The following is a 23,351-nucleotide window of genomic DNA, read 5'->3' on the forward strand; positions in this document are numbered from 1 at the left end:
CTCAAGCTGAGAAACTGAAGAAGATTGGAAACTACTCTGTGCTAAGAACTTTCATAAACAACGTAAGCAGGGGCTGGGTGTGGTATGTGCCTTTAATCCTGGCACTGGGAAGACAGAAGAAACCAGATCTCTGTGAGTCTGAAGCCAGCCTAGTCTATATAGCAAGTTTCAGGCCAGCCCTGCAGGGCTACATAGTGAGATCCTGTCTTGGAAAAAAAAAAAGAATGTAAACAGATTCCTAGAGACTCCCCAGCCAATGTCCCTGAGGACTGATTTGGTTTAGAATCAAAAGGCCATGATCCCATTGGTGTAAAAATATGCAAGTGATTCAGGAAATGGCTTCAGGCACCCACTATATTGCTCTGGCCTAACAGAACACAGGCTTTTCAGTGGAGTGCCCACCTTGGTGATAACTGAGATGTTCTGAGCTCAGCTTAGCCCAAGCCCCTGGACTTACCTACCCTCCTTTCATTGTTTCTGACTTAGCAGAGCTGGCTTCTGATTTGGCCTGCCTACATCTGTCTAGTAGCAGTTTTCTGAATCCCTTGGCAGGCCCTGACACCCTGATCCAAGGGTGGAAAGCCTGTGACGTCGACCTAAATTGGATACCAGCCAAATCACGCACTCTAATGCATGTGGAAGAAGGAAATTTACTATTTATGAAGTATCCATTGAGTCCCAAGTACTGCACCAGTTCTCAGACCTCTTAACAAGCTCAGGAGAAGAAGCATTGCTACTGCTGCTACTGCTGCTACTGCTATTATTATTATTGACTGAGGTTCTTATAGCACAGGCTAGCCATAAACTCGAGAACTCAAAAATTTGCTATATATCTGAAGGTGACATCGAACTCCTGATTTGGGGCCTTTACTTCACAAGTGCTGGAATTAAAGTCATGTACCACCCTTCCTGGCTTATGTAGTGCTGAGAACTGAGCTTTGTGCACACTAGGGAGCACTCTTCCAACTGAGCTATATCCCCAGCTCATAATTATTTCTAATTATACACAGGCATACCATACATACTTTTTTTTTTTTCTTTTTTGAGGTAGAGTTTCACTATGCAGGTCTGACTGGCTTGGAACTTGCTCTGTTGACCAGGCTGACCTCAAACTTGCAGAGATCTGCCTGCCTCTGCTTCTAGAGCATAGAGATAAAAGGAATGTGCTGACATGCCCAGCCACACACATTTTTTATTCTGTGTAAATGGTTTATGCCTGTGTATGCACATCTGTGTGGAGGTCAGAGGGGTCAGTGTTGGGTATCTTCTTCTGTTCATTTCCACCTTAGCTTTTTTTTTGTTTTGTTTTGTTTTGTTTTTTAAACCCAGCATCTCTTATTGAACATAAAGCTCACAACAGGCAAGGCTGGCTGGCCAGGGATACCCACTGGGATCCTCCTGTTTCTGCCTTCACAATCCTCAGCGCTGAGATTACAAACACACATCGTTTCACCCAGCTCCTTGACATGGTGCTAGAGATCTGAAGTCAGGTCTTGCTTTATCTGCTGAGCCACCTCCTGGGACCTTTGACAATACTTTTCGAGTATAGCGTGGGTACTTATTAGTGAGTGGGTGTGTGCATTTGTGCATGTGGGTGTGCCTCTGTGTATAGACTGGAGGGTGATGTAAGGTATCTTTTCTCCATCACTTCCATCTTTATTTCTTGAGACAAACATCATGCCCCTTCACCCTCACCTCAGCATGACATTCCTTAACAGATGCAGAGATGTTCTCTATAGGCACAGTGCCATGGCCACAGTCAATGAAACCAAGAACAGTGTCTTAACGGAGCTAGTTCTCAGCCTATGCTCAGAATTTCCCACTTGCCCCCAAAATGTCTTTCGTAGCTATTTTTGTAAATCTGAATGCAACAAAAGGAGAACACGCTGCCCATGGTTGCTATGAGCCTTTTGTCTCTTTTAATTTACTATGCCTGCGGGTCAACTATCTTGGAGCTTGTCCCTGTTTATGGAGGTCTCTGATTTTTCTTCATACAGTTGCATCCAACATTAAAACAAACACACAAAAATACACTACTCTGCATCACGCTTCTCTCTCTCCAGTCCACACACATATTTCTGATGGAGAGAGACACACATTTGCTTGCTCCTCTCAATCCATTCACCCTATTTCAAGCAATGATAATTAATGATAGCATTTTCTAGGCATCATTTTAGGAAATGTAGCTATACTGAGGTATTTATTAGTCATAGTGACAATATAATGACAATGAGACTGATTATTGCCAATAAAAATGAGGCTCAGGTTAGGAAATGACTCCTATGAAGCCACCATGCTAGTAAGTGATGGGGCTGGGATCCAAGGTGGGATTCCCAGTCTAGAGCTGATGTTCTCTCTTCCTAAATTTTCTATTACCTTACAGAAATTTAATTCTCATTATAGTATTTGTGGCGATTTGAAAGAAAATGGCCCCCAGAGGGAGTGGCACTATTAGGTGGTATGACCTTGGGGAGTAGGTGTGGTCTCTTTGAAGGAAGTGAGGGCTTTAAGGTCTCTTTTGCTCACATTTCACTCAGTGTGACACTAAGACCACTTCCTCTTGCCTTCTGATCAAGATGTAGCCAGCACCACATCTGCCTGCACACCACCATGCTCCTCACCATGACGATCATGGTCTGAACCTCTGAAATTGTAAGCAAGCCACCCCAATTAAATGGTTTTCTTTCTAAGAGTTGCTGTGGTCATGGTGTCTCTTCACAGCAATGGAAACCTGTATAAGACAGCACTTTTCAAAACGTTGTTTCGGTTGTTTCTTTTTTCCCTCTTCTTCCCCTGCTGCCTCCCTTGGGCTCCTCTCCATCCCCAGTTCTTTTCCACTTTCATGGTACAAGGGACAGTTTGTGCTTTTCTGAGACTAGTTCACCTGACTTACTATGAGCCTTTCCTGTTCCAGCAATTACGTCTGTAGATTTCACTGCTTCATTTCTCTTAATCACTAAATAAAATTCCTGCTTCGCTTATCCAGCCATCAGCTGAAAAACAACTAGGCTGCCTCCATCCCCCTGCTATTATCAACAGGGCAGTTTGTGTGGGCATCTCGGTGTTAGGATGCCGTTTTTAGGGATAGGCGCAGAAGTGGTGTAGCCGAGTCACATGGTAGTTATTTTTTCCACTTCAAAAGACTTCCAGTTCAACTTCCATAGTGGTTAATAGTTAATCCCCTACCAACACTGCATCAAAGTTCCTCTTACTCCAGTGCCTCTCTGGGCAGTATGTGTCAGTTTTCTTGATCACAGCTTGGGGTGACAGAATCTCAAAGTGGTTCTGAATTTTCCTGACACAAATGGCAGAACATTTTCTTTAACACCAGACAGTAGTGGTGCTCACCTTTAATCTCAGCCCTTGAGAGGCAGAGGCAAAAGGATTTCTGTGAGTTCGAGGCCTGCCTGGTCTACAGAGCAAGTTCCAGGACAGCCAGGGCTACACAGAGAAATCCTATCTTGAAACACCCCCCCCCCCAAAAAAAAGTTTAACATTCTTTATATATTTGAGATGACTTTTTTTTTCCCTCAAGACAGGATTTCTCCGTGTAGTTTTTTTTTTTTTTTAAGGTATATTTATTTATGTATACAGCAGGTATGACTAAAGGCCAGAAGAGGGCAGCAGATCTCATTACAGATGGTTGTGAGCCACCATGTGGGTGCTGGGAATTGAACTCAGGACCTCTGGAAGAGCAGTCAGTGCTCTTAACCTCTGAGCCATCTCTCCAGTCCCTCTCCATGTAGTTTTTGGTGCATGCACCATTGCCACCCTGCTGAGATGCCTTTTTAAAATTAATTTATTTTTATTTTATGTGCATTGGTGTTTTGCCTGAATGTATGTCTGTGTGAAGGTGTTGGATCTTGAAATTATAGACAGTTGTGAGCTGACATGTGGGTGCTGGGAATTGAACCCAGGTCTTCTGGGAATGCAGCCTGTTGTTCTTAACTGCTGAACCATTTCTCCAGACCCTTGAGATGTAGTACTCTCAGCTACTCTTCCAATACCACATCTACCTGCACACCAGCATGCTCCCCACCATGGTGAAAATGGACTGAACCTCTGAAACTGTAAGATGACTTTCCTAATCACAAAACTAGAATTATAGGATAGATTTTGGAACATGATTTTTCTAGGCTATTTTTATCCTATTGACTTATTCCCTTTTTAATCACTTACTATAAACATTTCTAAACACAGAAAAGTTGTAAGAATTAAATGGTACTCACCACCCATTTCTATACTTAATTTTTGGCAATTGTCTTAGTTAGGGTTTATATTTCTGTAAAGAGACACCATGACCATGGCAACTCTTATAAGGAAAAAATTTACTTGGGATGACTTGCTTACAGTTTCGGAGGTTCAGTCCATTTTTACTATGGTGGAGAGCATGGTGATGTGCAGGTAGATGTGGTGTTGAAATAGTAGCTGAGAGTACTACATCTTGCAGGAAACAGGAAGTTAGCTGGGACACTGGGTGGTATCCTGAGTATAGGAAACCTCAAAGCCCACCCCTACAGTGACACATTTCCTCCAACAAGACCACACCCATTCTAACAAAGCCACACCTCCTAATAGTGCCACTCCCTATGAGATTATAGGGGCCAATCACATTCAAACCGCCACAGCTATATTTTTATCACGTTAATTTACATATCTATTCTATGTGTCCATTAATCTGTTGTATTTGGAAGCACTGTCCTCATGTAACTTACTTTTGAAACAGGTGCATGGGTGTAAAAGTTTGATAGTTTACTGACCCATGGTTCTATTCTGTTTTTGCTATTTCAAATGACACTGAAATAAACATTATTCATGAGCATGGAATAATCTTTTTGTACACTGTGAAGATGTGTCTTTGCCAAGACACCTTCTGATTGGTTTAATAAAGAGCTAAATGGCCAATAGTTAGGCAGGAGGTATAGTTGGGGCTTCCGGGCATAGAGAGGACTCTGGGAAGAAGAGAGGCAGAGAGGCTGTGGAAAAGAGGAACAAGTCTGACACTTGAATGGGAGAGAGGTAAAGGCCACATAGTAGAACATAGATTAATTTAAAAAAAAAATGGGCTAATTTAAGTTATAAGAGCTAGTGGGACAAGCCTAAGTTAAGGCTGATATTAAGGCTTCATGTCATTATTTGGGAGCTGGCTGGTGGGACAAAGACTCATTACATTTTTTTTTTTTTTTTTTTTTTTTTTTTTGCTTATCTTATACTTTAATACTGTTTGCATTACACTAATGGTGTTTTTTACCAGGTAATGGTATATTACCAGGTAATCAAAAAAGGATATTCCTAACTTAGATATTGTGGGCTACTTGCCACTGACATCCAACATGGAGGAGTGCCTTCTCTCTCCTGGATTTACCTATCACTGCCAAAATAAATGTGGACTTAAAACACACAAGCATGGAGTTCCCCAGATGCCATGTGGATGTAAACAGTCTCTATACATTCACCTGCCACTGGATGCCATCAGTGTTTTGGCTAATACTATTCATCCCAATAATACTGGCTCAGACTCTGAAGGTGTCCTTCTTCATTTCCTGGCAGAAAGCCTGCCTCTTTTGGGTTTTCTCAACTCTGAATCTTGCCTTGACCCAACCCACTTGATATGGCAGTGTGTGTGTGTGTGTGTGTGTGTGTGTGTGTGTGTGTGTGTGTGTGTGTGCATCTGTACATGTATATCACAAAGATACTTCAGTCTTTCAGTTAGAGGGTCAGAAGATCAATGCCTCTCCTACTTTGCCCAGCATAGATGCCTTGTATTTGATAACAGCTTCTTGTTGAATAAATTAGTGACTGAGTGGTAAATTAGAAGCCCAGAGGAGCAGAAAATGCTCAAAATCTGGAGTCTTTATATACCAACATGAAGAATCTGAAGTGTGAATGTCTGAACTGTCAGGGAAGCTAAGAGCTGAGGCAGGGAGTTTGGGGGTCCGGATGCTAGGACAAGACTAAAGGAAGAAGCAGAAGAGACTCACCACCAGTTCCCGGGAGGGGCAGACCTAGGTTTTATAATACTGTGCCTTCTGTGATGCTAGGATCAAGCTTAGGCCCTTTCATCTGCAGGACTGTGCTCTACATGGACATTGCCTGCACGACAGTTTCTTCAGGATGTCTTCTAACTTTGGGGCTGCAGTCGTGAGCTCATGCAGAACTTTGTTTTCATTTTTAAATTCATTGTAGAAAAGACAAGGTAACAAGACGAAAATTCTACCATGCTGGGGAACAAAATCACACTTTAGGGTACTATCACACATTTTCCTATGATGCCTATATATAATGAATATTTATTTATGTTTTCTTAATATAGTAAATAATTACATAATTTGAGCAACACAGATTTTATTTATGTATCTCTTCATAAAGTAAATAATCCTGTGTCTCATGAGCTTCCATGTTGGATGAAGAGGCCTTCTGACTTTAGCGTTTCCTCTTGAGGACCTGACACTTGTTCTTGAGAATCAGTGTTCCATACAGATTTATTGAATGGTTGAGTGGAAAGAGGGATTGCCATATAGCTTTATGCAGAGGCTTTTCGATGTTTCCTAATTCACGAAGTAAACAGCTCTAACGCTGGTATTTCTATGCCTACGTTTCTAGTCCCTCCTCCCCTTGAACCCTGCTGTGTATTCTCTTGCTCCCCACCTTATTTGGAAAGACAGGGCCTTTCTCTGAGTCTGGCGCAGCGCACTGTCTTGGCCAGACTGGCTTCTCAGCAGGCCTCCAAGACCCCCTTGTCTCCAAGGCCTCTCGGGGCTCTTCAGTGGGCTCTGGGGATTCAAACTCAGGTCCTCATGCTTACCCACTGAACCGTCTAGAAGAAGTTTGAATCGAAAATACATAAACACGGGCTCCTCAAGGATACCTGTAGTAAAACAATACTTAGAAATCCTCTTCAGCACTTATAAATGTGGAACTGACCTTTCTGGAATCAGTAATCTTTCAAACACTTGAACACGTGAGTTGTTGACCAGGAATATTATTTGCTAATCAAACACCAGTTTCTTCCCTTTCCAAGTTCTCCCCAGGAGGAGGAAAAATGCAAAATAATGTTGAACAGCAAGACTTCAAAGACTAGCGAAGACATGGGTTCCCAGGTCAAAGGCTGCTGTAAGAACTACACTTGTCCGGTAGATGGCACCATTTTCTTTTTTCCAGTGTTTGCCACGCCACCCCCGCCCGCCCCCCCCCCCTGCCTTCCTCTCCTTGTTTAAGTGGCAGCTGACAGTAATTACGTTATTGGTGTATCTCTGGTTTCCTTACCAAAAGGAAAAAAAAAAAAAAAATCACTCCGGGGACGTCTAAAAGCCCCAGATGAGGATCGTCTTTGCCTTGGCCGAGTTAGCACCACGTGGTCCCATCTCTCATCGTCTTCCCCATTTCCTACCAGAAGTACTTACTACCAAGGAGTTGGCATGCGGGATAAAAAGTTTTATAGTTTTTCTGCTTCTACGATAGTAAAACAAATCAGGAGCCAAACACTGACTCCGGGATGAATGTTTCCCAAATAGAGCAAACTTCTCATCAAATTATGCAGATACCTCCCCTGGGTGGTTAACAATGAACTTCTAAAAATTCACTAACTCAGTTGTGATGGAAACATTGGCAAACATTATGCCGCCCCACGAGCCCTTTCAATACCATAACAGATGGTAGGTGCTGTCACTCTGACGGGACCTCCTCACGACAGAAACGAAAGCCGAGGAGGGACTAATACAGGGTTGGAAATCATGATGCAAGCGCGGGAGCTGAAGGATGGAGGAATAAGCTCTCGGATACACCTTCAGAAACTGTGCTAGCCAGAGCAGAGCAGGCGGGATATGGGGCCCACGTTTGTTTTCCCAACCTTCTTTTAAAAATGCGCCCCAAGTCTCTGGAAAACAAGTTCTAGGGATCGGCATTTACTCTAAAAACAGGCTGGATTAGGGCCGAGTCCTCTTTGTGAACACTCACATTAGAAGGTGCGGAGATGTTTAGGTTTTGGGGTGTTTTAAGCTAACCCTGCATGTGGGAGACTGACCCGGGCACTTTGCAGTAGGTGACTCTGTGCAGTATCCCAGAACTTCCAGCGATAAACGCAGGCCCAGCCGAGGGCCCCGCCCGCTGCAGGCGCAGGTGAAGGCTGCACCTCCCCACCCCAACCCCGCGGCTCTGACAGGTGGTCTTGCCCCGCCTCTCTGTCGCCCAGGGCGTCTCCGGCCACAGCTCCAGGCCATGAGCCACAGTCGCACGCCAGGCATAGCTTGGGATAGGGCTGCTGAAGTCGGCCTTCTCCCGGAGAGCGAGGCCGGGAGACCGCAAAGCAAACGGCATCCAGCGCCCGACTTCGGCCGAGGGTAGTCGACCAGGCACAGCTGGCTTCTCTGCGACAAGGGCCGCGTGGAGCCCTGCGGCTAGGCACGTCCAGCCCTGCGCCGTGTCCTCCGCCGCCCTCTGCCACTTTACGCATTCCAGACCCCAGGAACCCGTCCAAGCCCCCTGCAGCAGTGACTCTGGCTGTCCATGGTCCACACCGGTCAGCCACCCACCGGTCTCAGGAGGGCTAAAGGGTCACTGGATCTGGAGAGCCACATTCCCAAGGGCGAGCAGCGGGTGGCAGCACCGTCCCAGCTCCAGCTCGGTCCGGGTCCCCTTTCTGCTCCAGCTCTGGCGTCTCCGGTGCTCGGGCCGCTGTAGAACACGCGGGTGGCAGCGGGGAGGAATTCGCCCGGACCCCTCCCCTTCTCCAAACTTCTGTGCTTCGCTTCTCAGATCCTCCAATCTGTGCTCTTCCGCTCCTCCCACTTGGCTCCCTTCTCCTCTACGGTCCCGGCTTAGGAATCCGTCCCTCCCCCCCAGCCCGCCGCCCGCCGGGCCCGGGGATCCTCCCCCGACTCCCCCGCGTGCAGCCGCCGCCGCCCGGGTTCCTCTCCCCCCCGCTCGGGCGCTCCCTGCCAAGCCCATGATGTAATGGTGTATGTTAATCAGTAGCATGTGGGGAGCTCCGGGCGGCTCAGTCCTTCGCGAGCCGACACTGGAGGCAGCAGCAGCGGCTGCGCTAGCGCCCCGAACCCGCAGCGCTGTACTCACCGCGCGCCGCCAGCCCCGACGGCATGGCCCGCAGCCCGCGCTCCGAGCGCCCCCAACCCCGCTGATTGCTGCCACGGCTCTGGACCCGCGCGCAGGGCCCCAAGCCGCAGGGATGAGCCGCGTAGAGGTGAGCGTCCCTTCTGCTGCACCTCCGCCCGCCCCCGGCAAGGCGCTCCGCGGTCCCTTCGACCCTAACCGGGGCGCGCGCGGGGTGGGGGTGGGGGGTTCGCGCTCCCACCCAGAACTTCCAGGCGTCAGATGTTGGAAGGGAGCGGCCCCACACAGGGCCGGGCGTTTAGTCTTTCCTCCTTGCTGCGCCACCAGAACTGGGATGGGACGATAGAGCCCCCAAACCTAACTTTCTTCTTTGAGGTCCTTGCGCGCGCGGTGGGGGGGGGGGGAGTAGGGGGGCGGGAGGGGGCGTGTGCCAGAGGGAGGAATCTGCATTCCCCACAGGGACCGCCCTGCCGCTCGGGGAAAGCCGTACTACAGGCTACCACGGTCCCCAAGCAAGGCGTGCTCCCACAACTGCATTGCCTTGGGCCTGGGACCCCACCGGCGAGGATACTCCAGCCAGCAGGCTGCAGCGGGGACCGAGGAGGGGGGGCAGGATGCCTAAATCACACGCGCGCGCGCGCGTATATACACACACACACACACACACACACACACACACACACACACATCTGATTGCTGCGGGCCAAGCAGGCCGGGTGTGTGTGTGTGGGGGGGAACCTCCCCGGTGGGCTGGAGCGGCGCTAGGGAGTGAGAGCTCCGACTGAGCTTTGCTGAGCTTTGGGTAGGGAGAGTTTATTTTTGTCTCGAGCTGTCGCAGCGGCTGCTCACGGCCTAAATCCAGAGGGGAGCCTGGCGGTGGAGATGCTGGCTGTTGCTGTAGATGGAGCTGCAGCCGTACGGCTGCTTCTCCCGAAGGAGGAGGAGGAGGAGGAGGAGGAGGAGGAGGAGGAGGAGGAGGAGGAGGAGGAGGGAGGGAAGGAGGGGAGGAATTGGAGGAGGGAGGAGGAGAGAGGGAGGAGGAAGAGGAGGAGAGGAGGAGGAGGAGGAGGAGGAGGAGGAGGAGGAGGCTGGAACCCTGGCTGCCTCTGTCACCGCCTCTGCTTTGCATTAGCCCCCACCCCACCCCCGCGCCCCTTCGCAGCCGCATTGCAAGTTTTCAGCGCGGGGAGGATCTGTTGCTGGTGCTGGCATTCGCAGACACAGCCCTGGAGGCCACCCCGGGTGGGGCGTGCAAGGGAGCACTAGCGGGTCACAGCCGCAGCAACAGGAAGCCGCGGGGTCTCCTCCCGCACCTGGGAAGGAAGCTGTGCTATAGCTCAGCTTGCGCATCCGAGTGTGGAGGGGCCGGCTGGAATTTGGGGGACTTGCCTCCGCGGGACGCCACCAACCTTGGCTTCCACACACTCGCCCCCACCGGGCTCCCTCTGATCTGGGGTCCCCCTAGACGCTCTCCTCCGGGGGGCAGAGGTCTCACTGCAGCTCTTTCTGTCCTTTCTGTAGTGATCGCCGCTTGGGAATGCGGGTGTGAAGGGTCCGAGCTGCCGCCCAGCGGGGAGGAGACCCCGGGACGCCGGAAATCACCATCCTGAAGCTACGAGAAAAGGGGAAAGAGCATTCTTCATTCAGTTTTGTGCCTTGTGAGGGATTTATATTTTCAATCGCTGTTTTTTACAAGAGAAACATCTCTGTGCTACCGTCTGTCACCGTCTCTGAGGAATCAGCCAGAACCACCGGAACATAACTGAACCGACACAGAGAGAGAGAGAGAGAGAGAGAGAGAGAGGCAGGAGCCGAGTCAGTACCTGCAGCGTCCGGGCACAGGAGACCTTGGAACCGGAACGCGTCTCGGGAGGCCGCGGGGCTGCGGCTCCGCCAAACTTTGGGGCGGGCAGGGGCGCCGAGAGGCTTCGTAGACGGAGGGCAGCCCCCTAACCATGATGTTTCGCGACCAGGTCGGGGTGCTGGCGGGCTGGTTTAAGGGCTGGAACGAGTGCGAGCAGACTGTTGCGCTGCTGTCGCTGCTCAAGCGCGTGAGCCAGACCCAGGCCCGCTTCCTCCAGCTCTGCCTGGAGCACTCGCTGGCCGACTGCGCCGAGCTGCACGTCCTGGAAGGAGAGGCCAACAGCCCGGGTAAGTGCGTGGCCGCGGCTCCCCGGGAATCCAGACTCCCCGCCTCCGGCCCGGGCCCCGCCCCCCAGCCTCCTCTCCGCGGGGACCTCAACCTCACAGGCCCCCGGGGGGCATCAGCCTCGCACCCGCTCCCTCTTCACCTCCTCTGTCCGCTTTGGGGCTTTGCCCATTGTGAACTCCTTAGTCCATTCCGTGTGGTAGCTACGGTAGCAGGAATGATTGATTTTTCTCTCCTGCGCTTTCCTTGGAAATAAGTAAGTCAGGTCACGTAGAGTCTGGATTTTCTGCCTCCCCCCCCCCGACCCCCCTTCGCGCTCCTTTCGGGTAACGTGGCTCGCTGGCTTTCAGCAATACACCAGGAAGCTCGGGACTGCCCCTCCAGTCGCCGAGCTCAGACAGGCTGTAAGAATACCTGAAAATTAAATTTTATTATTCCTTCTCTTCCAACCCCTACGGATAGCACGGTTTTAGAGGGTTGTCTTCCGAGTAATATGTAGGTGACGCTATAGGCTGTCAAAATGACATTTGCAGCATGGCTGTGATGTGGCTACACTTATTGGTCATGACGTTATCCGCATTGATAAGGGATCTTGTGGGAAGAGCAGGCATGGCTTGGGCTCCACAGTGTGTGGCTTTTATGAGGAAACTTTAAGGAACAGAACAGAATTGTTTCTTAGTAACCTTTTAGTATTTACAGACACAGCAACTACTACAGAAAGTAAATAGAGTCGGGACGTCCAGCGGTTTGCCATCTGCCATTATGGGTGGTGATAGGTGGTGATAGATTCCAATTATATCTCGAGTAAGGGGAGGCCGGGGGTGGGGGGAGGTGTAGGAGAGCCCGGCGATTGCGATATTTTTGGGGGGCAGGGAAATTCTTTGGTTCTTTCTGCTGCGGCAGGAGGGTGAACAGAGCCCCCAGTGTTTATGCAGAGTAAAGAACGCAGGGTCCTCTTCCAGCTGCTCCATGTTAGCTGTGAGTCTGCAAGACTCCCGGGGGGGCTGGGTTGCCATTTGTTGACAAGGTCCAGCCCAGGGCCGTGGGGGTTGGAGGTTGCTGAGGGGAGTGAGCCTTTAGGACAGACAGAGGAGGGCTTGTGGCTTCCTCATTCCTCCAGCCTGATACAGCGCTTACGATGCTGAAAGCACTAGAATGGGATGTTTCCTTATATAGAATCGTAGGGTGGAAGTGGAGCGAGAGATCCTGCGGGCCCTTTTCCTGACCGCATCCAAAGGGTCCTGAACTGCCAAGTGTGGAGGGTCATCCTGAGACTCCACTCAGCCCCAGCCTGGCAGCCCAGATCAGCTACTCAGAAGGGCACAGCGGCTAGGCCCCCTTGCTCAAGCTTGAATGCTACATTTATAAATAGCTGAAGGCCAACCTCGTTCCTCTGGGTGTAGACGTATGACTAGGGTAACTGATGATCTGTCCACCTCGCTTCTGTCCTCAATGTCAAAGCAAAGCTTTTCACCTGCTTCAGCTTGCTTCCTTGGGTTTGACAAACAAGATTATGTAAACTTTTCCTTTTGTAGAATGCAGAGTATCTAAGTACAGTCATTTGTATCCAATGTTGACTTCAGGAAGCCCAGGGACTGGTTAAACTAACAATAATTTGTCTTTATGCTATTCAGATATTGATGCAACATTTTTTCCCTTTGAGTAATGGTGAGGATTTTTTCTGATATAGTAGCCATCAAGCCAGTAAGTAAAGCAATTAAATGTATGATACTAAAAATAAATGGCTTCATTTTAAAAAATCTTATAATTTAACACACAAAAATAATTGAAATTCTCTCTGTTTTTGAGGCACATTTGATAATTTTTCTCTCTTAAACTTAAAAAAAACCTAGTAAAATACTGACCAATTTGTGCGTCTAAAGGATGTAGGAACATAAAATATGAAACCAGTACATATGATAGGAATCATTTTCCTGCTTATGGATTAATCTTTCAACCTAAATATTTTTCCTTCATGGAAGCCTTTTGCTCTTCTTCTTTTGTGTGGCCAATTTGTCAGGGAGGTTTACAATCTGGGCGTGGAGAACATAAAGAATATCCACATGTGTCCTAGCAAACCTGTTGCTTATCTGGAACTTAGCCAAGGACCAGGAAATGGGCAAAAGAATCTGCTTAGCAACCAGAGAAGATGATATAAAATACATAGAAAACCCGACATTCTCGGAACACACTATTTTCCTAGATATCGTCCTTTTTCTTCTGATTCAGGACCTTATGTAGTCCAGCCTGGCCTCAACCCTGCTATGTTCGCACCTCAAACTCCTGATCTTTCCAAGGGCTAAGGTCAGAGGTGTGTGCCATCACACTGGTTTATGTGGTGTTGGACAATGGACTCAGGGCCTTGTGTGTGTGTGTGTGTGTGTGTGTGTGTGTGTGTGTGTGTGTGTAGCACTCTATCACACTGGGTTACATCCCTAGGTGCATTCAACCCTTAAAACATTTTAAAAAATAGTCCACACAGTTACATATTTAGAAGAGGGTGAGAAGCTTCTGTAACCAGCAGTGAAGAGTGACTCCAAGTAACGCCTAGGAAAGACAGAAAAGTATGACTCTAGACTCAAGAACTGGATCAAAACCCTTGAAGTCTTGGGACCACTAAGATAGGCACTTGTAACTAGCTCTGTGGTCATCTCTATATAATAATATAAATGATTGATTGCTGTCTCCTGGTGATAGCAGCAAAGCATCAAAAGGTGTCTTTAAAACACATTTTTTTAAGAAGACAAGAAAATGTTCAGTATACATGGGGACTATTTACACCCAAGGTAATTAACCTCCAAACTGCTCTGGTATGCTTCAGCAATTTAGAGAGCTAGGCTGTGCAGAGTGACTCATTCATTGAGTGGCTGAGATTTCCCATACCCTAGTCACCCTGTGTCGTTTATTTTGTAACCAGCAATTAAAATATACGCACATTTCTTTCCATGGTTGGTGACTTAAAAACTTGGTAGATGAGGATCAAATTTGTATCTGAGGCTTTATTTTATTCTCATGGAAAAAAGCATTACTATGAACTGACCTTTAATAGGCTGCACATTGAACATGGTTCATTGGAGATCTGTGGGTTGTGCTTCAACACCAATTTTTCATTTCCTTAACCTTACTAGGAATCTAGTGGCTGGGTGGTGGTGGTGCACGCCTTTAATCCCAGCACTTGGGAAGCAGAGGCAGGTGGATCTCTGTAAGTTCAGGTGTCTACAAAACAAGTCCCATGATACCAAGGCTATACAAAGAAACCCTGTCTTATAAAAACAAGGGAAAAAAGAAAAGAAAAACAAATCTAGTGATTCACTGATTTATTCTTTGCCTCGGGTTTATAACCATCAGAGATCCAAAGGGAGTAGTTGACTCGGTTCCTACTGTGGCTTTGATGTGGAATGTCCCTAAAGGTCTATGTGGTAAAGCCTTGATTTCCAGCTTCGAAATTCTGCAACTTGGTGGTACCTCTAAGAGGGATCTGGTGGGAGCCTCTAAATCATGGAGGGTGTCCCTTGGGAGAGAATAGTGGGTTTGCCCCTTCCTCATCTCTTTGGCTCTCTCACCTTGAGGAGGTGAATGCTTTTGCTTTGCTGTGATGTAATACCGTGGTCCCAAGGCAACAAGGCCAACTAACTGTTCATGGACTGAAACCTCCAACACCATGAGCCCCAACCTTTCCTCTTCCTAAGTTGATCACACAGGCACTGGTTACAGTCACAGAAACTGACTGATGCAGGTCCCCTGTGCTAGTGCAACTCTTTTGCCTCTGCACTCCTGACTTAGTCAAGGATGGCGGTCATGTTCCCTCTAAGTAACAGCTTGTTTCCAGAACCCTCGTGACCTTAAAAAAGGGCTCAGTGTGAGCCAGTCCAGGTTCACATTGTGACTTTGCTGGTCTCCATTTATAGCAACAGTTTCTGGGACTAGCAGGTGCTTTGATTCTAGCAGAATGGCAGCAGAGAAAGTCTACAACTGCACTCAAAGTATAGCAAAGAGTAATAGATTATGTGGCATTGTTCATGACTGATTGTCATTTGTACATTTTGTCATTGGAAAGTGTATGATAAATCACGGTCTACAAGCTAATCCATGAGGACTTTTAACTCACAAATAGCATGTATTTTGAGGGAATTGTGTGTGTTTATAGTAAGTTAGTGTCAAAAAGAAAGATTGCTGCTTACCTATAATTAAATACCAGAGACTGGACTGTCTAAAGTGGGAACACTTGAGACAAGAATGGCTGGAAGTTGGAGGGCACTAGCGAGGTGCTTTTGCTGTCATTAGTTGGTGGAGATGCTGGTTCTGTGCGTTTTATGGCTTTGAGTTCACATAGTACCAGTGTGCTGTTTTCTATCCTCAGTTGACTTTTTAGATCACAGATGGAGTAAGAAGAGAACAGCAGAGGAGGTTTTCTTGATGATGTGTAAGATATTATTTGTAGTTTTTTCGTTCATTCATTCACTCAACAAACACTTTCTGATTGCCTGCTGTTTCTCTGGCCCAGCGTTATACAATGGTAACCCACTGCATTCCAGTGCCTGGTACATGATAGATATTTTCAGGGTTGAGTGTATAACTACTTCCCTGAAGGTGCTGAAACATGGATATGGTTATAAAACACATGGAAGGAGCCCTACTGAGGGGCAGTGTGAACAGAGCAGCAAGTTGCTCCGGCAGAGGTGGAGAAGACTTCATTGAGCTGAATATGTGTCAAGTTGAATCTTGAATGGTGACTGTGGACTGGTTCTGGAACCAGAAGATTACAATGAGGAGGCAAAGTGGTACTTCCAAAGCCCAGAGGACAGCATTTGTACAACCGTGCTGGTCAGGCGGGGAACCGTGAAGGTGGAGTAGCTGAGCTCTAAGACACAGAAGCTAAAAACGGAAGTGGTGTGTGTGCACGGTGTGGCCAGCCAAGGAATTTGGAGTTCATTCTGCAGAAGTGACTGAAAGCCCTGGTGAACTCATATGCAGGGAACATGCTGGGAAGGAAGAGCGAAGGGGCTCACTGATGGGAGGGATGTGTGTGGTACAAGTATTGCAGATTTGTATAATGTGTTGGGTGTGTCTGTATGTTATGTGGGTTGTGTGGTGTGTACAACGTATATACGTGGCATGTGGGTGTGAATACTGTGGTATGTGGATTTGTATGTGGTATAGACAGTGTAGTGTGTGTGGTGTGTTCATGTGGCATGTCATATGCAGATATATGGCATTTGTGGATATTATATATGTGGTGTATCACAGTAGTGTAGCTGGTGTATGAGTTATGGCATATTGATAGTATAGTGTATATGTGATGTATATGACTGGTCTGTGGTGGGTATGTGGTAGGCATATGATGTGTGTGACATGTATATAGTTGTGTGTGTATGTACGGTGTGGAGTGTAAATGGTGTGGCATTTGAGTTTGTATGTGTGGTATGGGTAGTGTAATGTGTCTGGTGGATGTATGTTGTATGTGTGTGAGTAGTATGATGTATGAGTTGTATGATTACCATGTAGGAATGTGGGTATGTTGTATGTGCAGATATATATGCTGCATACACTATGGGTGTGAGTAGTATGGGTCTGTAGGTATGTTTAGTACAGGTAGTATGGTATGTGAGGTGTATATAGGATTATGTATGGCATGTGTGACAGTATTGTGCTTTGTGGGTGCATTGGACAACATAGGTAGTATAATGTGTATGATGTGTGGGTATGAGTAGTGTGACATGTGGGCACGTGTGTGGTGAGTGCTGGACTTGTGGGGAAAAGCTGACCTGGAATACATGCCCATCCCCCAGTATACAGAAGTGAGGGAGAGAGGCACAGTTTCCTCTGGCACAGTTGTCTCAGGGCGGTGTGGGTGGTGTCAGCATCACTGTTAAGGGAAGAAAGAAGGACTGAGCTAGAGAGAAGAGGAAGGTATTGTCCCCAAGCTCACTCATCTCTACCTGCAGGCAGGCAGAAGTCACAGAGGATTCTTGGAGTGCAAATCTGAGATCCATCCAACAAGACTACCAAGCTAATTTCAGAGCTTCAATTTTCTCGTGATAATGGTGATAAATGTCATTGTTCGTTGTTACTGACCCAACACGACTCTGTTGTATCCTTCCGGTTTGAACTTGCCTGTCATTATATGGAACTGGTGTAGTAGTATTTTCCTCAGTGGAGATCTTCGCATTTAAAAATTATCAAGAAGAGGTTGGGGCCTACTGGAAAGACATGACTAGCATGCCTCAGCTTCTATGTTTTAGCTTGGTTATTCCAAAAATTGTAGCCCTGACTTAATGTTCCCAATGACCTTTTTTTTTTTCTTCAGTTGGTGAATGTGAGAAGTCATTAGGTTAAGTGAATATACAGACAGGGCTTCTGTAGGATATGCAGTTCAGGTAGGGTATTGCCGTTTATCCTTGGGATGGTCTGGAATAGTGCAGCAAGTTACAACTGCGAATTGTAGCCAGTGAAATGGGTCATGCCCTGTGCTGTGAATGACTTGGGTTTGGTTATTTACTGTGGGTGACCACCAGCTTCAGCAACTAGGAAATGTTATAATCCAGCTCATCAAAGCAAACACAAGATAGACTTCACAGCAGTCCAGTTGGCTTGTTTATGTCTTCATAAACAAGCAAGGGGAAGCTGAAGGCTAGGCAGGCTGAGAAGTAACCTATGCTCCCAGAGTCCTGCAGAGGTGTGATTCTGAAGAGAAGGGGCGAGGGATAAGAGGAGTTGGAAGGTCCTCAGTCATCTGCAAAGTGCCCATATCACCTATTTGCCAGGCAAAATGGGGAGCTCAGAATTTTGTGGTTTTCTTTTCTTTTCTTTCTTTCTTTCTTCCTTCCTTCCTTCCTCCCTCCCTCCCTCCCTCCCTCCCTCCCTCCCTCCCTCCCTCCCTCTCTCTCTCTCTCTCTCTTTCTTTCTTTCTTTCTTTCTTTCTTTTTTTTTTAGCTGAGGATCGAACCCAGGGCCTTGCGCTGGTTTTCTTAACATGATCACTACTTGAGTTTGTTGCCCGGCCCTGCCCTTTGATTCCCCCCAATCACTTCTCCCGAGGCCTGACAGAACTCATTCCACAGTCACAGATTAAGATGCCGAATCAGGCGTCTCCTCTGAGCTATTTTTTGCTTCTGTGGAAGCTGCCTGAGGCAGGATTCTCCTAAAGAAAGCAGAACTTTCAGAACTAGAGTGAGCATTCTCTCTTAGTATGCCAGTCAAGATTCAGGCTCTGTCCTGAAGCCTGAAACCCCGGAGCCAGTGTGGAACTCCCAAGAACTGGCTTTCTCTTCTGTAGGAGCCTGGGACTCCTTGGGTCTCAGAAGCCAGTCTGTGGATTGTGTTACCACTCCAAATATCAACATGTAATACAGTCTTACGGTCTTAGTTTACTGGATAAAGCCCACATGGTCCCGGGTCTTCTTCTACACACTGGATATGACCATTTATTTGGGTGGTACCAAGAGATGAATGCACAGTAAGAAAGTGTGGAGCCAGGTTCTTAAGACACACAAACTCCCCAACTCCCCAAGCCCTGGGTACTTTGCCAAGGAGTGGAGCTCTGGTAGTAATTCATCTAAGGAGCTTCCACTCAGTTGGAGGGAAACAAACACAGACGTAATAATCGGACCATAAACAGTCACTCTGTGTTATGATTCTACTGATAGGACCGAACTGGACTTGACTGAAGGGGCAAGAGCTGAGTGGTTTGGGTAGTGCAAGATGTATAACATTTGGAAGGTGTGCTTCAATGCTCATAAGACATCTGTCTCTTTAGTGTGGCTGATGCCAATTTCACCAGGGAAATCACACATACAAAGGGAGGCTCCATGTATGCATCACATTAGGGGCAGGCATTACAGCCGTTAGTAGATGAACATGTTAGAGAGAGAAGCATGAGACATATTGGGGTCAATCCAGGCAGTTGTAGTTTCGAAGACATTTACATGTTGGAAAACAAAACATCTGATTCTTTAATATTTTTTTAAAATCTCTCTGAAGGTCCATGAAAGTCTGAGATGTTAATGGTTCTCTTGGTTCCTCACAGTGTAATGCTTTTTGCAGGGAACTTTGTTTAGGATGTCACGTTAAGCAACAGCATCTCAAGCATTGACTGAAAGAGGAAGCAGCTTAGGCTCATCTTTCTCCAAGTTTCATAGACAAACAAATTCATTCTGGGGGCTTGATCCAGAAACTCCAATTCAGGATGTCCACAGTGAGGCTGGATTCTTATTTGAGCTGAGCTCTGCCTGGCAGTGTCGGTGCTGGAGGTCTGTGGGTCAGACTGAGCAGAAAGAACACAGTATTACAGAGGTCAGGAAGTGGAGAGGTAGTTTGATGCAGTCACAATCAAGCTCCAGGTGTGTCTCCCAAGAATTTTCATTTGCACATGTAAACGGACATGGAAGTTTATGGGGATGGATGCCCCAGCCCTACTGGACGTTTGAAAGTCGGAGGCCACACACTGCTTTCCCCAGGCTCCTAGGCAGGACCTTGGTTGACAGTCATGAGCAGCTGATCTAGGGTTAGGATCAGACTCTCCTAAGCTCACTTCTTATTCTGCTTTGTCTGATTCCACCCAGTGTCATTTAGCCACTAGCATCTTCATCCAAGTGTGTGTTCTAAACTGGTCACTTTCCTTCTGACAACTTGAACTTGCTGTGTATAAGAAAAGTGATGTACCGAGTCTTTCTCTATAGTTCTCTGGTAGCTTCACCAACAGAATGAGGCAAATCTTTTCCTCTGGTGACAGCCATCTTTGGAAGGTCGGGGAGGAAAGGATAGGAAAGGATGCCTCTGGGGACTCCACGTGGTCAGTCCTAACTAGAAATCCATACCCAGCTAGCTCCCCAGGCAGGCCTTGGACAATCCTCATGGGTCGTTTTGCTCCAAGTGTATACAGTATACCAGTGATGTTAATGTGTCTCATACAAGGGAATTGCTGGTCTACCATCATTTTCAATTGTTATTCAGACACACAGGCCCTGAGCCAGGTGTGATCACTCATTCCACCACCCGACTTTTCATATCTGGCTTTCAGTCATCATTCATTTTCTGCTTCTTGGACTTGTCTCTTGAAACCTGAAGTGAGCCTGCATTTGAGGAAGGCAGAGCTGGGCCCTGTCATGGCATTGCCCTGAGCCTTATGGATTGACTCTACCGAAATTTCCAAGCATTCGGATGATCCTTTACAGGAGCCTCATTTTCCTGATCTTGATGAGATGTATCAGGGATGGTTTCTGGGTCAATCCAAGCAGTCATGATTTCAACGATATTTACATGTAGGAAAACAAAGCACATGATCCATTAATATCATCACGGTCACAGAAGATGATGCTCTGGGAAAGACACTGTGTCTCACATTTAAATGATTGCTGATGCTGGGGTCTGTAGGGGTGAGCTGGAGAGAACAAGAATGTGAATTCCAGAGGCCGGGGTGTGGGGGGGGAGGGGGTGCGGGCGGGAATCTCTTCCCACTGCCTCAGCTTTCTCTCCTACAGCAGTCATTGGAATTTCTGAGATGGCATATCCTGATCTGTCAGTAGAATCTGTTGTCTGTGTGCAGCATAAATACATAGGTAGCGTTGCCAGGCACCGCATACGTTTCTGTCTGTGCATGGGCACCGATGTGCGATGTCTGCAGTCAAGAGCATGACTACGATGATGATGCGCAAGTACTCTTGCATTTTTGAAGAGTTAATGGATAGAGACAGCACCAAAGCCTGCAGCTAAGTGACAGGTCCAGTTTGAAAGTGGAAAAGGAAGGGAAGTCGGGCTTGGTGTTGCATACCTGTAATCCTAGTACCCCAGAGGCTGAAACAGGAAGACTGAGTATTTAAGGCTACCTGATTATATCCTGTCTCCAAAGAAACAGGAGGAGTAGGAAGAAGAGGAGGAGGTGGGTTCTATGCATCATTGGGATTGTTAGGGCACACGTTTTCTTATGTGGTATTCTGGAAGAGCATAGAAACCATGATCCGTGTAGTTGGAGAGATGGCTCAGTGCATAAAGTGCTTTTTGCACAAGCATGAGGACCTGGGTTTGATCCCCAGCACCTACATAAAAGTGAGACACATGCCTGGAATCCCAGACTGGAAGGAGGAAATAGGTGGGTACTGGGGGATCTCTGGCTAGCCAGTGTAGTGGAAAGGGCAAGCTCCAGGGTTAGAGAGAGAACCTATCTCAAAAACAAAGGTAAAAGGCAGAGAATGATAGAGAGGGGAAGATACCTAGTGTTGACCTTTGGCCTCTGCATGTGCACTTATGTGTACAACACACACACACACACACACACACACACACACACACACACACTGTGACTTGCAAGCACTGGGTGAAGAAATGGGAACAGCTTCTGTTTTTTGAGCATGGGAAGGTTGTACCATGTAGGGTTAATGTCATTTCTCTTTTGACAGGGTTGTGGGAGAGAGGGAAGGAGAGAGCATTCACTGAGAGGCTTCTGTGTTCTGGGCAGTCACAGGAATTCGGGTGGGCGTCTCTCATTTAAGTTTCAACATAGCTTTGACAAAGCCCACATTTCCTGATGAATCAAAATGAAGAGTTGGGAATGGGTGAGTCTAGTGTGTGGCCTTAGGATGGCTTCAGCGATTGACAGGCTGGGCTCTGGTGGCTGTCAGCCTGAAGGGAGGCATGCTCCTTCTGCCAGTGGAGTCTCCCTTAGCCCAGGGCTCCAGGAGAGCAGAGCCCAAGGCAAGGGCTGGCCATGCAGATGTTTTATTTTGGGCACTGATCCCAGACAACGGGAAAGGGAGCTAGGAAGAGAGAAGCAAAGGACAGAAAACCTGTATGGCCTGTGATGGAGTTGCTCATTGCCCAGGGCAGCAGGGGGCTTCATTTCCCAGATAGACTCTGAGGAGCCATGTGGGATGTGCTTTAGAACTGGCCAAGGAACAGGGGCTGGGGTTGGTATATCTCCCCCCCCCCCCCTGCTCGCCTTTCTCTGTGTCTAGGGTAATCCCAGGATGTTAAGCCTCTGCAGCTCCAGGTTTGCACACACCACGAAAATGCTCAACCATGTCTACAGGTGTCTCACGCCAGGACGTGAGAGAAACTCTACAGCAGAGTTTTACATTTTTTTTTTTTAAAGTACACTACTGAGAAGGTGTGTTTGTTAGAAGGATGACAAATTTTGAGGAGCAGCTGAGGACTGGACGGCAGAAGTGTGACCCCAAATAGTTGAATATAACAAACTCCTGCATTGGTCCTCCTTAAGCCTTAGGGCAGGCATCATTCATCAGTAGCAGCCATGAAGGAACTTCTCTTGCAGACTTGGAAGCACGCATGAGTAGTGGTGTCACAGTGTGCTTGCCTCCCATGAAACTCTTTAACACAGCGGCTATATTCAGAACAGTTATGCCCTGTTGGCCAGACTATCCCTGGAGACTGGAGTGACGTTCTGGATGCATACATTGGAAAAATGCATGAATCAGGATGTGGCCAGTGTGGAGAGAGAGTGGCAAGAAAGCCTACTTGAAAACCTAAGCAAGCTGAGAAGAAGGTGAGCAGGGAACTGTTTGTGGTTGATCATTTGGGAACTGGTTTGGAACAGAGGATTTGAATTCTCTATTTGTATAGTAGCCAGCTCAAAATAGTGGACAACTATCCCAATCCGAGCTGCCCAGACACTGGATACGCCAAAGAGGAAGGGTTTCAACCAAGGAAGAGGAGACTTGGGCTGGACAGAGAAACATACTTCTAACCAAGATGGGCTCTTACTTAAGTACCTGCTCCATGTGAGGCACCTTCCTGAGTTACTCACCCACTACCTCGGTCATCCTCATGAGGTGGGGCGGATGCTACCGTCAGTCCACTCAGACAGGCAACCCAACTTCAGAGGTTCTCTCCACGGCAGGGATCAAGGCTTATGTAGTTCAAAAAGAAGCTGCGACCTTTTGGGTGACGTCTAAAGTCCTTTCTGAGTTTAAGACTCTGTAACTTCTGTGGGTCATCAGGAAAGAAGACAGAGGAACAAAACATTGGAGGGCAGAGGGGGACATGGGGAGGGGCAGGAGCAAAGAAAATACGAGCCTCGTGAAAGGACTTCCTGCTGTACTTCCGGGTGGTTTGGGTCGCAGGTGTGCGGCTTGTTGTCTGTGGATTATTCCTGTAGAGCAATTTTGTCCTCTTTTGAAGT

The 23,351-nt window shown here is 47.6% G+C and overlaps 1 protein-coding gene across 4 annotated transcripts in view; it reads left to right on the forward strand.

Annotated features, from left to right (window-relative positions):
- The first annotated feature begins 8,875 nt into the window (after nucleotides 1-8,875).
- Nucleotides 8,876-23,351, forward strand: part of Samd4a (sterile alpha motif domain containing 4A) — a 223,480-nt gene continuing 209,004 nt past the window's right edge. Inside the window, exons 1-2 of one of the 4 annotated variants that reach the window (XM_036198739.1) lie at nucleotides 8,876-9,199; nucleotides 10,591-11,220. In XM_036198739.1, the coding sequence (XP_036054632.1) occupies nucleotides 11,025-11,220 (196 nt within the window). In that variant the 5' untranslated portion in view covers nucleotides 8,876-9,199; nucleotides 10,591-11,024. Of the gene's footprint in view, nucleotides 9,200-9,850; nucleotides 9,872-10,147; nucleotides 11,221-23,351 lie in introns of those variants that run through there. The other 3 variants (XM_036198742.1, XM_036198741.1, XM_036198740.1) reach the window with 3 other exon arrangements.

Source organism: Onychomys torridus, chromosome 9 (assembly GCF_903995425.1).
Source record: "Onychomys torridus chromosome 9, mOncTor1.1, whole genome shotgun sequence".
Lineage (NCBI taxonomy): Eukaryota > Metazoa > Chordata > Mammalia > Rodentia > Cricetidae > Onychomys > Onychomys torridus.